Source organism: Triturus cristatus, chromosome 4_1 (genome assembly GCF_964204655.1).
Source record: "Triturus cristatus chromosome 4_1, aTriCri1.1, whole genome shotgun sequence".
Lineage (NCBI taxonomy): Eukaryota > Metazoa > Chordata > Amphibia > Caudata > Salamandridae > Triturus > Triturus cristatus.
In genome coordinates, this window is record NC_140585.1 from 43,584,391 (window position 1) to 43,598,891 (window position 14,501).

Genomic DNA, 14,501 nt, shown 5'->3' on the forward strand with positions numbered 1-14,501 from the left:
ACAGTAACCCTGATCTAGCCACCGCCCTCCCACAAGGCTACTCCATATTCAGGCAAGACAGACCCAAGGGGCGAGGAGGAGGTGTAGCCCTCCTACTACGAAACTCCTTTAAATGCCACACCTTCACCCTCGACTCACTAAATGGCGCAGAATCCCTAGGATTCTCCATTAAACTTAATGAGTCCACCTCATTCTCAGGAGGCCTTATCTATCGCCCACCAGGCACCGCTACCAAATTCTTAGACTCCCTCAGTGACACCCTTGGACAACTCCTAATCAGATACCCGCATGTCACCCTGCTGGGGGACCTGAACCTGCACCTCGACTCCACAGAGGACCCGCAAACACGTAATTTCCACCAAACACTGGAAATTTTCAACCTCCAACAAAAGGTCAAGGAACCCACCCACCGAGCGGGACACACCCTAGACGGGATCTGTACCAACCTCCCCTCTTTAGAAACCCACACCCCAGTCCCACAAATCTGGACCGACCACAATCTTATTCCATTCCTCATCAAAACCCCGCAGCATATAAACACAACCAAACCTTGCGCTCCCCCAGAGAACCAGGTCAACTGGAAAAAGGTAGAAGAAACCTTCAAGCTCAATCCCATCTTTGAGACCCAAAACCCCACCATGTCGGGCGACGTAGAACAAGACTCACAATTCTTCCACAACTGGATATCCCACGAAATTAAAATCCGTGCCCCACCCAAACGCACCAAGAGAAATGGTACTAAATCTAAAACCAAAACAAATGCTCCTTGGTTCACTCCAGAAGTAGCAAAGGCACACTTGCTCTGCAAAAAAGGAGAACGCAATTGGCGAAAAACCTATGACACCGCAGACAGAAACTCCTACATCCTACTTAGGAAAAGCTATCACTCAATTATAAAAAACGCCAAAAAAGACTTCTACACCAGAACTATAAATGACGCAAAACAAAAGCAAAAAACTTTGTTTGCAATAGTGCGATCCTTTACCCATCCCGCAGCCCTACAGTCTGAAATACCCCCCTCTCAAGTTCTCTGCGACAAAATTGCAGATTTCTTCGAAGAGAAAATCAATTTGATCCAGAAGAACTTCCCCACCTACCAACGATCCCAGCCACCAGCGAGAGAGGAACCAACAGATAATACCCCAGCTCATCTAAGGACCTTTTCTCAGGTCACTCTTGCACAATCCAAGGAAGTCATTTTAGCTTGCAAATCAGGCTCTCCCACGGATTCCTGTCCTCCGAGCATCCTACATCAGCTGATTGATACCGTCAATCCTGTTATCAACGAAATAGTCAATACTTCCCTCAGTACTGGTATCGTCCCTAGTGCATGGAAACACGGCAGCGTCAAACCTTTGACGAAAAAACCTAACAAACCCCCTTCCGATCTGACCAACCTACGCCCTATCTCCCTCCTCCCAGTCCTGGGCAAGATCACAGAACAAATAGTCTACAGGGAACTCAAAGCCCACCTGGAAGCAAATAATATCCTCCACCCCCAACAATCTGGATTCCGTCCCCAGCACTCCACAGAAACAGCCCTGATCGAGTTGACCGACTCCATAAAAACCCTCCAAGATCAAAGGAAAAACGCCGTACTGATTTTGTTGGACCTCACGGCAGCGTTCGACACAATCTCCCATCAAATACTCCTAGACAGACTTAAGGACATTGGCATAGCCGACAGGGCATTGGACTGGATAATATCCTTCCTTTCCGAAAGAACACAATCTGTGAAACTAGGACCCTTCAACTCCACAAAGAAAAAGATTGGATCAGGAGTCCCACAGGGCTCTATTCTAAGCCCTTTGCTTTTTAACGTCTACCTCATACCTCTCATCTCCCTGATCGAATCTTACGGTATCACTGTTACATCCTACGCCGACGATACCCAACTCATAGTCCCGCTAGAAGAGAACACCACGACGGCTGAACAAAATGTAACCAACTGTCTGAAGGAAGTCTTCCTGTGGATGGAAACCAACCACCTCAAATGTAATACAGGGAAGACAGAAATCCTCCCCATAGGGAGAAACGTCAACTTCCATCCCCACCTTTGGTGGCCAAAGGACTCTACAGCCCCCCCACAGACCGTAACCACTGCAAGAAACCTAGGAGTCATCTTTGACACTGACTTGTCCTTTGACCATCATGTCAGGACAGTCGCAGGATGCTGCTTCGGAATCATCAAGTCCCTCAAAAATTTTTTTGATTTCCTTCCAATTGAAGCAAGAAAGACGGTCACAGTGGCACTAATCCTTTCGCGTATAGACTACTGCAATGGCCTCCTGGCAGGTGTGAAGAAAACCACACTCAAAAAACTCCAGAGCGTCCAGCACTCGGCGGCGAGGCTAGTGCTCAAACTCCCCAGACGATCTTCAGCCTCCTCCGCCCTGAGAACCCTCCACTGGTTACCTTTGCACAAAAGGATCCTGTTCAAGATCCTAACCGTGGCCTTCCGGGCTTTCAACCAGATTGGTCCCAAGTACCTAGTTAAACGTTATCGCCACTATAACCCACACAGGTCCCTGAGATCCTCCAACAACAACCTTCTTACAATAGGAAAGTTCAACCTAAAAACCAAAGGGGGAAAAACTCTCACCCACCTATCCTCCAAAGCATGGAACGCCATGCCCCAGCATCTGAGATTCCTGACAAAGGAATATACATTCAGGAAACAACTGAAAACATGGATTTTTAGCTTATCAGATGAGTATGTGCGCGATACCATCTAGTCCCGCCCAATCCTTCCCCTCCACTCACCTTCCAGTCAGCGCCAGGATGCTTCTTCCGAAGCGACAGTCGCGCTTTATAAATATAGCTTCCATTCCATTCCATCAGACTAGCAATGCTACAAATTGTTGGATATGTGGCCGACTCCCTCCCTATCAGAACTATAAGGGAGTTTTGCCCCTCTTTCCCTATCCGTTCACACACAATGGCTCCTGTGGAGCATGGTTTAGTTTAATTAATTCCTTAGATTCAAACTCAGTAGCTTATCAAGACAACTGGGTATGGGGAAACCTGAACTTAGTTTTGCTTAAAGTCTGCTACCCTAACAAGGAGGGACTTCCCAAAAGAACAGGAACTGATCTAGAAAATGAAGTATATGGATTAGGTAATTTTACACTTAACCTCATGATCCTGAACGTTGAATCTGAAGCTACACCAATATTGCCCGCCATGTCCGTATTCCCAGTAAAAGGGGAACTATGTATAAGAAAGAATGGCTCCATACACATGGGCCATAGTAAATGCACCACTGTGATAAAATTCAGTGATCAAGGCAAGTCTACATTTAGAGCTTCTCGTCATTCCTACTTTATATGTGGCCAGACCGCATATATACGCCTACCTCTAGATTGGGTTGGTACCTGTTACATAGCATTCCTCCTACCACCTGTTTTCCTAGCTCCTCCTGATTATCACAGAAATACCCATTTAGTACACAATAGACAGCAGAGAGATCTCCCAATTGTCGATTACACTGAAACAGCATGGGAGAAATACACAGATTTCAATAAAGGTTTCTTTCCCTATATAGGTACAGTCACTAATAGTAAGATGATACGTAGATTAACCAGAACCCTTGAAGCAGTAGTGAACGAAACTATTTCCGCCTTAGGCAATTTAACAGAAGAGCAGTCTGCTATGCGGATTGTTGTGCTTCAAAATCGTCTTGTCCTTGACGTCATCCTGGCCGATAGGGGCGGAGCTTGTAGGGTCATCGGATCAAGTTGTTGCATTTTCATACCAGAAAATTCACCGTCAGTATATAAAGCCATAACCCGCCTTCATAAGATTGTAAGCCAGATACACCAGAGTCCAGGCACCTGGACTTGGTCCGGTTGGTTCTGGGGCGTGTTGTCAGCCTGGGGATGGAGAATGCTCTCCTTCCTAGGTATTGGCTTTCTCATACTATTCAGTTGCTGCTTATGTCTACAATGTGGGCCAGCGATTTGTGGTCTGTGTGCCACCTCGTGTATCCCACATCCAAGTTTTCGTTCGAGATCCCGGAAGAAGAAAGAAGAACAAATGATGTTATATGAACAGATCGATGGATTGATGAAGATTGATATCTCCTAAGGGCCAGTAGGGGACAAGGAGGGAATGTGGAAATATGGATTTTTATGGTCGGTTATGTCCCCTATCTTGGACCCCAACGGTTTCATGTATAAGTCACAAGTACATGTATGTTCCCTCCAGTTCCAGTTATGAAGACGCAAATACATGTGCGTCCACCGTCAACATGTCCTCTTTCAGATCCGCCATGAATGGGCCGGATATTCTATTCCTAAGTATGAAAGGCCACCGGCTTTATATGGTTCATTTATCCCATTTTACAGTCCAGGCGAGTAGGCCCTGATTCTGCCACCAAGCCTTTTCCTGCCTTCTGCCTCTGAAAGCTCCAGTCTGAGCTCGCATCTGTATCCATGAACTTTGTCCTACTCCCTGCGCGGCTAACGGTGCCTGACTCGGCCTGTGTGCCTGCCAAAAACTGTATTTCACCTTCAAGATTATCTGCTCTGCTCCGCTCCTCATCCAATGCATTCCTGTCTAGTAGTTTAGGTAAACATTCCTCCAGCTACCATGCAAAGGACCCGGCCTCGCTGTCCTCATGTAAGTAATTCATAAACCCTGTTACCATGGAATATTCCTACCCCCTCGCATCTAGTGTAGACACTTATACGCTTGTACACGCACTAACAGTCAGTATAGTCAGTATAGAATAAGATTCTATCCTAAGAGACCTCTCTCTTTGGATAACACAGTTCTTTAAACATAGGATATTAGATATGATTTGGGATTAGGTTGACATAACCCCAGACTTCTGTCTCCACATGTAGAGCTAAATGTCAAGTCCCATTCTCCCCCTAGTTGCTCGTCAAATCACACGTCATGCTGCTGCGCGCGCATCTCTGCCAAGGATTTTTGCTGACATTGCGAAATTCTTTCATGGAACCACCCATTTGTGACATCATACCTAATGACGTTCTTTAGTTACGCCCAGTTACACCCATTTTAATTACGCATGTATGTCTTTATCTCTGTTATCAACTGTTACGCCTCCTGCATCTGTTTCACTGTAAATGCCTCTTCTATAAAAATGATTACCTGTCAATAATGTATGTTCCTTCCTTCCTGAACTTTCGTGGTGATGGAATAGAAGGCCCATAATTCGAATTATGTTCCTTTGTATAGGAATAAAGCCCGTTCCGAATCTCTAAATACCACGGATTCTGCCTCTTATTTTACTGAGCTATTCTTATTAATTTTCCGCATCAAATTAAGTACCGGTAATTAAATTATTTACCACATTGCCATGGCAATGTCGGGAGCTGATGAGGGGTTCAGCCAGGTCTCTGTGCTAAAGAGGATGTTGGGTGCATTGCTACTCAGCAGGTCCCGTTATTTTGGTTGTATTTTTGCTGAGTGATCGTGTTGAGAAGCGTGCATGCGAGTTGGTGTTGACATGCGGGTTTGCTGAGGTGTAAGGTGGGGTGAAGGTGTTGGTGCTTGTGTGGTGTGTGTTGAGAGGTGTTGAGTGCGTTAGTATTTGCATGGGGGTGAGTGTGTGTGGCTGCTAGTGAACCAGCAGTGTGTGCAGGTGAAAGATCCTAAAGTGGTGTGGGGCATGGCAGCAGTTGGGGGAACATCATCCTAGGAGTGCTGTGGAGTATCGCTCTGTGGTGATCAGACCAGGGTTCCTGGCGCTGGGCCCGGTCCAGGCATGGACAGTCCCGGACAGGCTTTCCTTAGGCATGCCCGCGATGCGTGAGATGGGAGAGTGAATCCTGGCAGCAGCGAGGCCTGCATGTGAGAGATGGGTACGTGAATTGTGGCAGTAGTGAGGTGTGCATGTGCAGGATGGGAGAGTGAAACCCAGCAGTAGAGAGGTCTGAATGTGAGAGATGGGATAGTAAATCCCGGCAGCGGAGAGGTGTGCACGTGAGAGTTGGGAGAGTGAATTCTAGCAGTAGAGAGGCTTACATGTGCGGGATCGGACGATTAATCATGGCAGTAGAGCGTTCCACACGTGAGAGATGGGAGTGAATCCTGGTGGTAGAAAGGTCTCCATGTGAGAGATGGGAGAGTGAATCCTGGCGGTAGAAAGGTCTCCATGTGAGAGATGGGAGAGTGAATCCTGGCGGTAGAGGTCTGTACTTGAGAGATGATAGCGAATTGTGGCTGCATAGAGGGGAGCATGTGGCCATAGTGACGTCTGCATGTGTATGATGGGAGTGTGAATCCTGGCAGTAGTGAGGTCTGCATGTGCCGTATGAGCGTGAATCCTGGCAGTAGTGAGGTCTGCATGTGCCGTATGAGCGTGAATCCTGGCAGTAGTGAGGTCTGCATGTGCCGTATCAGTGTGAATCCCGATAGTAGTGAGGTCTGCATGTGCTGTATCAGTGTGAATCCCGATAGTAGTGAGGTCTGCATGTGCCGTATGAGCGTGAATCCTGGCAGTAGTGAGGTCTGCATGTGCCGTATGAGCGTGAATCCTGATAGTAGTGAGGTCTGCATGTGTATGATGGGAGTGTGAATCCTGATAGTAGTGAGGCCTGCATGTGTATGATGGGAGTGTGAATCCTGATAGTAGTGAGGCCTGCATGTGTATGATGGGACTGTGAATCCTGATATTAGTGAGGTCTACATGTGCCACATGAGTGTGAATCCTGATAGTGAGGCCTGCATGTGTATCATGGGAGTGTGAATCCTGATAGTAGTGAGGTCTGCATGTGCAATTTGAGTGTGAATCCTGATAGTAGTGAGGCTGCATGTGTATCATGGGAGTGTGAATCCTGATAGTAGTGAGGCCTGCATGTGTATCATGGGAGTGTGAATCCTGATAGTAGTGAGGTCTACATGTGCCGTATCAGTGTGAATCCCGATAGTAGTGAGGTCTGCATGTGTATGATGGGAGTGTGAATCCTGATAGTAGTGAGGCCTGCATGTGTATGATGGGACTGTGAATCCTGATAGTAGTGAGGTCTACATGCACATGGCTGTGAATATAAACCCTGACAGTGAGGGCTCTGTGGTTAGCCCCCTATGGAGTGAGTGTGTAGCTCCTCGTAGTGGTCATCTCGGGGTGCTTTTGTGCAGTCATTACAGTATGTCTGTAGTGCTTGGAAGGCTACATGCAGGAATGATGGCACGAGTGAGCTGCTAGTCCTTCATGCCAGGCTGAGATTACCAGTATTTGTAAGTGTGCCCCTGGAAGTGGGTCTGCCCCCCCGCCCCCTGTACGCCTGTTTCATCTTCACCTCTCTGTTTCCTTTCAGACGCAGGACACGGACGATGTGGACGATGTGGAACTGGCCATCGACAACACCGCCTTCATGGACGAGTTCTTCTCCCAGGTATGTTATGGCTGAGCCCCCTCTGGTCACAAGCACCTCGCATGGGTTATACATGTTATTTATGTGGGAAGGGGTCTGTTCATCTTTGGTTTTGTGCGAATTGGACCCTATGCTGACCATGATCCTGCTCCTTACGGGAGATGCTGCACTGTCATTTCTTCACGCATCTGCCCTGACCGCAGCTGCAGTCGACGAGGTGAGTGGCCTCACCTGCTGACCACGACAGGAGTTAGCCAACAATTCCTCATTGGTCCTAGCAGGCCAGCTCCTTCCTCGGCAGGCACTGAAAGAAGCAGCTTGAGTCTGAGATGAATAGAACAACTTAACACAGTCTGGATGAGTTTGTAGCCTTCACACCGGTTTCTGGCTAATCAGCCAGGCTAGCTTGAATCCAGTGGCAAAGTGAGCAAGGGACCCACGTCTGGGCATACCCTGCCAACTTATGGCGAACAAAGCAAAACCACTGGATTCAAGCTCACCTGGCTGATGACGGCTGATTAGCCAGAAACCGGTCCCAGGAAGCTTGTTTCCGGTCCAGGGAAGGCATGGCTTGGCAGTTCGGGCTGGACTGTTCCCATGAGGCATAGGGTCAGACTGATTTGCATATGGCCATGTCTGAACTGGGGTGGTGTAGTGAGCTAAAGAATGATGATGGATTAAACCCAGATCAGTTGACTGGGGGTGAGTGCTTGCAATGTTCAACACTCCGTCCATCATCCCCTTTGGTTTTTACTATATCCTGAATACAGCATGTCTCTAAGAGACCGCGCAAGTGCTGCCTAGGCGAGACCTAAAAATGCTTTGTCAATGTGGAATCCCTCTACATGCGTCACACATAACAGCCATAGATGCAATACCCCTGGCACCACGGTAATATTAGTAATACATCTTCCCCTAACATCAGCTCATGAGTTCTGAAAATGTACACATTTCCATCTCAAACGCACACTTTTTGATTTTGGTTTACATGTATTAATTTAAACAAACCAAAAGCTTCTAATTCAGTAGGTTGTGACGCACACAGGAGAGCTACTTATGAGTAGTTGGATAGTGACCAATAACTAACTACTTAGTATTCGTAGAAGCCTGCCCTCAAACGTATGCTCTTTCTGAGCTACTTTTGCCTGCTCCTTCTAATCCCCTTGTTCTTTCCATTTTCTTTGAACCTCAATCTTTTCTGGATTCTCCCAAATCCCATGGGTGTCTCTCACTGTTTTGAGCTTGCTCTGTTTGCCTACCAGTTGATTTGATGAGCCCGATCACTCGTTACCGTTCTCATCGTGTAGCGATTGCTTCATTTTGTTAATCCAAATTTTGCGGTGTGATCTCATTGATGTTTGTCGGGTCTCATCAATTTCATGCAACGTTCCCTAATGATTCCTTCAGTGACTCTCCCAGTTACACAAAGCCCCGTCCTGCATCTCATGCCTCCTGTGTAAACAGTGTAACCACACCTATTTCATTAACATCTTTCTAATCTCTTCGAGATCTCTATAACACCCACCTCATTGATCATCAAGAGAACATCAAACGTTGAGATCTTGAGGCCATACATCACGTCCTGTTTGTGATTTCAAGCTTCTTACTCAAATTTAGACAAGGTACGCAGTTTGCTGGCCAGGCCAATGCCCAACGCCTGCTGGCAGCCAGCCTGTTCATGGCACTTGGCCTTGTGCAGTATGGATGCCTGCAGGGTCTGGCCTTTATCTAGCCTGGGCCCAAAGCCCACAGGTAGCCATTCCGCATTGTGCCGGCCATCTGGGGTCGGCCATCCCACAGGCCCAGCGCCTAACACTCCACGGATAGACATCCTGTCCTCCTTTTTATTATTAGTTTTTTTTGCTTTTTGTTATTTATTATGATTTTCCTTCATCATATTTATATTTTTATACAGTTATTTTTGTGTTTTTCTTATTTTTATCCCTAAATGTGTTTGCTGATGCTAGTTTCAGATTCTCGAACTCTAAATTGGATTTTTGAGTCCCTGAACCAAGACTCTGGTCTGGGACTCGCCACAATTAAATCTACTACTTTTTAAACATTTTGATCCATTGAAGGTTCTGTTTTGCCATGGTCCATCCACACAGGACTCTATTTTCAGGGACACTCCCCCGCTCCTTTATGGCGGCTTTATTCATTTATTTTGTAACAGAATATGGAGACTAAGCCCCGTGGTCCGGGATAACAGCCACAAACGAAAGATGTCTTGTGTCCAGCAAATAATTGCCTTAGGGTCAGCAGACCCATGTTTGGGTCTGGGCAACCGGAATGGACAACTGGAGCCAAAAAGCTCGTTTATCCAATGGGGACATTTATTTATTAAATTTGAGGCTGCTAATTGTCTTTTGACTCCGGCTAGAGGGGAGTTTGCAAGCTGACAATTTAACATATCTCTGCGATATAACCCTTTCGAGCCCATCTGACACAATTTTCTGTCTCTAAGTTCTCAAACCTCTTCAAGGATGTGAAGCGAATCCAGCCGAAGCACCCCTTATTAAAGTTTCAAGTAATACGATTTCAGCCATCTTTAGGTCAGGCATACCCGACAGCACTAGCTGTCTGGTATCGAATGGCCTATCATGGGCTTACCAAGAACTTAGGGCCTGATTTAGACCTCTGCGGACTGGTTACTCCATCGCAACGGTGACAGATATCCTGTCTGCCGAAATATAAATCCCAATATATCCTATGAAGTTTTATATTTCGACGTACGAGATATTCACCCATCTGCCGAGATCAAAATCCGGCCCATAGTGTTCCTATAGCCCACCCATTGCTTAACATTTGCTAGCTTTAGGTACACTCATTTGCTTGCTGCTTTTTCTTTGGCTCACCTGTTTTCCCCTCCACTGGAGCTTAGCCTCTTTCCCAGCCCCTCAACTGGCTGACTTGTATCATTTTACTACTCATTTCAAAAAAACAGTTTTTCTTTTAGGCTCAGCACACCATGAGAACGCATGGGTTTTCCAGATTTCACCAGTGTGCTTCTGCCCCTTGCACCATGTTGCTCTCTTCATGTGCTACTCCCCTGCTCCCGGGTGCTCAGTGTTGCTCTCTCCCTCGTGTGCTTCTCCCCTGCCCTCTGTGTTTCTCTCTTCCTCGCGTGCTTCTTTTTTCCTCCATCCCCCACATGGCTTTAATTTTATTTTATTTCCCTTTGCTCCCACTAGCTCCACCATTGCGTCCACTACCCTTTTTTGTTTTTATTTTATTTTTAAGAATGTTATTTTTTTCGCAGGTCAGGTAACAAATTGCTGGTGGCCTCTCTGCCTTAAACAAAAAGCATTTTCAATGCAATAAATCTCGCATTTGTGAGAGTTTAAGCTATTGTCATTGTAAATGACAATGCCTTTTATTTATGGATTTTCAAAAGCAACACGTATATAAAGGCATTGCAATTGCTAATGCCGAGTAGCTCAATCTGTCACAAATGCAAGACCACTTTAATGGTGGCCGCGCCCCTTGCTTTAGACGCTGCTCCCGTATTCAGGTTGCAGTGAGCAGCGTCTAAAGAAAGGGGCGCAACCAACATTAAAGTGAAAGCGCGTTATGGGGCGCTTTCACTTGAAAGAAAGCAAGCAAGTTTCTGTAGCGCGGCTGCTAAAGTGAAAGCGGACCGCACTGCAAATTAATTAAATAAAGAAGCGCAGCCGCTAAAGTGAAAGCCGAATGCGAACAGTTCAGTCGTTATAGGAGGTTACGAATGCAGACAAGGCGGTACCAAGGAGGGACTAGTAAGCCAATTCACAAATGAAAAACAACAATTTTGAAAGGGCTGTAACAGGAGCCAATTGAAAATACGGGGCGTAGCTTTTATTCCATACCTCAATACACCATCCCCCGCAGAGCAGCGCATGCGCTGCCCAGACTTGCCCTAAAAAGTGCTTTTGTGCTACTTAAGTTGGTAGGCATGTGTTTCCATCATCACGCAGTAGGGGCCGCGTCATTCAACCATTTTTTTTCTTTCTTTTTTGGTCTTTCTGGACCGCATCAGTGAAAAATGCTTTTTGAAAAAGCGGTTTAGTTTTACAGAAAAGCATTGGCAAAACCAGTGTGTCCCAAAGACAAGACCTAACGGCTTTGCCATTGCTTGCGTCTGTAGCAGGCAGGAAAGTTTCCTGCGGAAGTTAAAATATGAAACGCTACATTTTTGACTCCCCGTCCCTCTTTGTCTCGTCTCTTCTCCCAACTCTCCACGTCTGGTCGGCCCCTACTGCCCACGCACAAAGGCCTTGCCCTACGGGTGATGGTCTTAGGGTATGGCCTACAACCATCCTAGCACCCAACCCCAGTGCTCGCTCATACTGCAGTGTGCATTGCCGTTGGTCGTGCACAGCAGAAGTGCCCAAAATTGTTTTTCTGCTGACAAGCTTAAGATTTTATAAATTCATTTAAAAAAATGTCTGCTGCAAGAGAAATATTTATGTGACGCACAATCTATCAGGGTGTGGACTTGCAGATCTTCGCTCTGATTCCTCTATATAGTCACGGAACTTCTTGGTGACTCTCAGTATCCTGATAATGCACGGCAAGGGGCACATTATCCATACATATGTGCATGGGGTATACATGCTATTTATGGGCACAGATTTATTTTTATGCACAGATTTATTACTACAGTGCAAGGGTGTTCTTACCAGTGTAGAATTTATCTGGAGATACTACCGACCTTTATCAATGATATATCCTGCATGCAACCTGTCACTTTTTCTTATTCAATCCTCCCCTCAGATCCCTCACTTTTTCCCTGGATCACTTCCTCTTACAAATCTCCCCCACCTGTTTTCTCACTGCTCGGATTCTCTTCGATGACCAATTCGTTCCTCACTTACATTCTCATCTCATTTTCAGCTGTCATTGACTTGGAGTAGTTTTGACCCTATCCTGTTCTCACCTCCTTGTTTTGTGTACAGATTGAAGAAATCCGACAGAACATTGACAAGATCTCGGAGGATGTTGACGAGGTGAAGAAGCTCTACAGCGTCATTCTCTCGGCGCCAATTCCTGAACCAAGTGAGTGATGCTCGACCAAGTGTCTCGTGCTCTAGTGATTGCTGAGTGAGGCTCCTCTGCGTCTGCATCCCATTCCCTCTCCGAGTGCCTTACTCCTTAGAGCAGTAAGGCTTAGGATGTTTTCTGCATCACTTATGTGCATCGAAGCGACTTGTCTCTGCTCCTCAGACTGTGTTAAGCCTCTCGATAAAGTTAATCTAACCACAAAGGCAACTGCACACACCATATCAACTGGAAGAGTTTACCGAGTTCTGCAGTTTTGTAAGACATGTGCAATGATCCACTGGACTTGGCTGCTTTGGAATCTGCAGGGAGCAGATTTCCACTTAGGAGGATGGACTTTCTGCATTAAATTGGAACACCTCAATGAGAACAGATACTTGGAGTGTTCTACCAAGTCCCCTAAGAGAACTCTGTTTCCTCTGTTCACCTTATGCATTATGTGACTGGAGTTCAAGAAAGTATCTGTGGCACTCTGTATCCATTCCTGTTATTCCCCCTTTCAATCTCAAACTTGAGTTATACGTTTGGTCCTTCGGTGTGAGTTTTTGGGAGTGAGTTGAGTTCTGTCTCTTGCGCTCTTGTGAGCTGAGGCTCTGTGTTCAATCTTCTCGCTCCACCTGTGCTTCAGTACTTGATTTGCGGCTTTTTATTCCATCATGTTCCTGTTTGTGTACTTGGGGTTTGGTGCGGTTGCAGCCTCCTCTTCACCTGTTCTGCGCTGACTGCTTGATTACTCTTCTCTTCTCTTAGAGACCAAGGATGACCTGGAGAAACTGACGGTAGACCTCAAGAAAATGGCAAATAGTGTCCGAAACCGGCTAAAGGGTGAGTGACCGTGCCTGAAAGTTCCTTAAGACAGCGGTGCTAGTCCAACTCTGTAATCCTTGAGAAACCATAAACGTCCTCTCACTAATGCCAAATGCCTTGAAAATGCAAACATCCAAAGTTATTGCATCAACATTCAAACCAGCTGATTCTCTCCAGACCCAACACACCACAACAGTTATATTTTATAAAATATCGCCCATGAACTATTGACGCACCCGACCTCGCTGCTCTACTGAGGCAACAGCGACCAATTTTAAGCCACCTACTTCTTTCTCGAAGTAAGTTACCGACTATTTGACTGTTCTTTAAACACAATAAACCATCAACCTCCACAATTATACCCATGAATGAATGTTTCTCAGATGCCAACAGCTTGAAATCCAGGGTACTCCTTCGCAGAATCCACACGCATTAGAAGCTGCTGTACCTAAGCAACCGATTGTCCATCACACTCTATAACTGATTGCGCCCCAAAGCGCCTGCTGAGAATATTGAACCTGTCCTCTCCTTGCCATAACTAAGGGCCACAACTGTGAACATTGATCAGACATTAACCCATAGGTGATCAACTGAATCACCATTAATAGACTGTCCCTCAGAGACACTTAACCAAAGACATCCGGTCCACTCCTGCGATCAGAGGTGGTCCAGAGGCGGTCCAGCTCTGAATGGTCTGCCCAGTTGTGAACTCTGTATCTCTCTTCTTAAGCGGACCTTCTCGCAGCTCTAATCTGTGATTTAGACAAGAACAAACTCTTCACCCACTGAGTGAACCCTCTCTTATCTGGCTTTTCCAGATGCATGATCACTTTTACATGTTGGTTACAACAAAACTGGAGACCAGCAGGTCTCTGTGACTGCAGCTCACTCTGAAAGAACCAGCCTGGGAAAATTGGCCAGACCCAAACATTGATGCGGTTCATACTGAGCTTCAAGACTAGGCCTGGGCGGAATTTTAATTATGCCGGAGTACTCTGAGTTATTTTGCTATTCTGAGTTACTCTTTGATGCTTAGTTACCAGTAGTAATGCTATTTTGCCCGCTCGCTTGATTAATAGGTATTCAAGGTGGAAAAATCCTACCACAAGAGCACATTTAGAGAGCACAAGCATCGGCTTGCGCTGCTGTTTATTCTCTGTTGCGTTTAGCGCCATCTTCTCCCTTGCATCCGTTTTGGATACGAAGGGGAATTTGTGTGCTAATAAAACAGCACTAAATGCAGAATTACTCTTCTCGTGAGTACACCCACTCCTAGTCAAGACCCATCTCTCCTAACGTGTTGTCATTAACTTA

The 14,501-nt window shown here is 46.2% G+C and overlaps 1 protein-coding gene across 6 annotated transcripts in view; it reads left to right on the top strand.

Moving 5' to 3' along the window:
- STX3 (syntaxin 3) overlaps positions 1 to 14,501 on the top strand; it is a 266,730-nt gene that overhangs the window by 179,933 nt on the left and 72,296 nt on the right. For all 6 annotated transcript variants that reach the window (XM_085651467.1, XM_085651468.1, XM_085651469.1 and 3 more), the window contains exons 2-4: positions 7,287 to 7,364; positions 12,278 to 12,377; positions 13,131 to 13,205. In XM_085651467.1, coding sequence (XP_085507593.1) covers positions 7,287 to 7,364; positions 12,278 to 12,377; positions 13,131 to 13,205 — 253 coding nt within the window. The remainder of the gene's footprint in view (positions 1 to 7,286; positions 7,365 to 12,277; positions 12,378 to 13,130; positions 13,206 to 14,501) is intronic.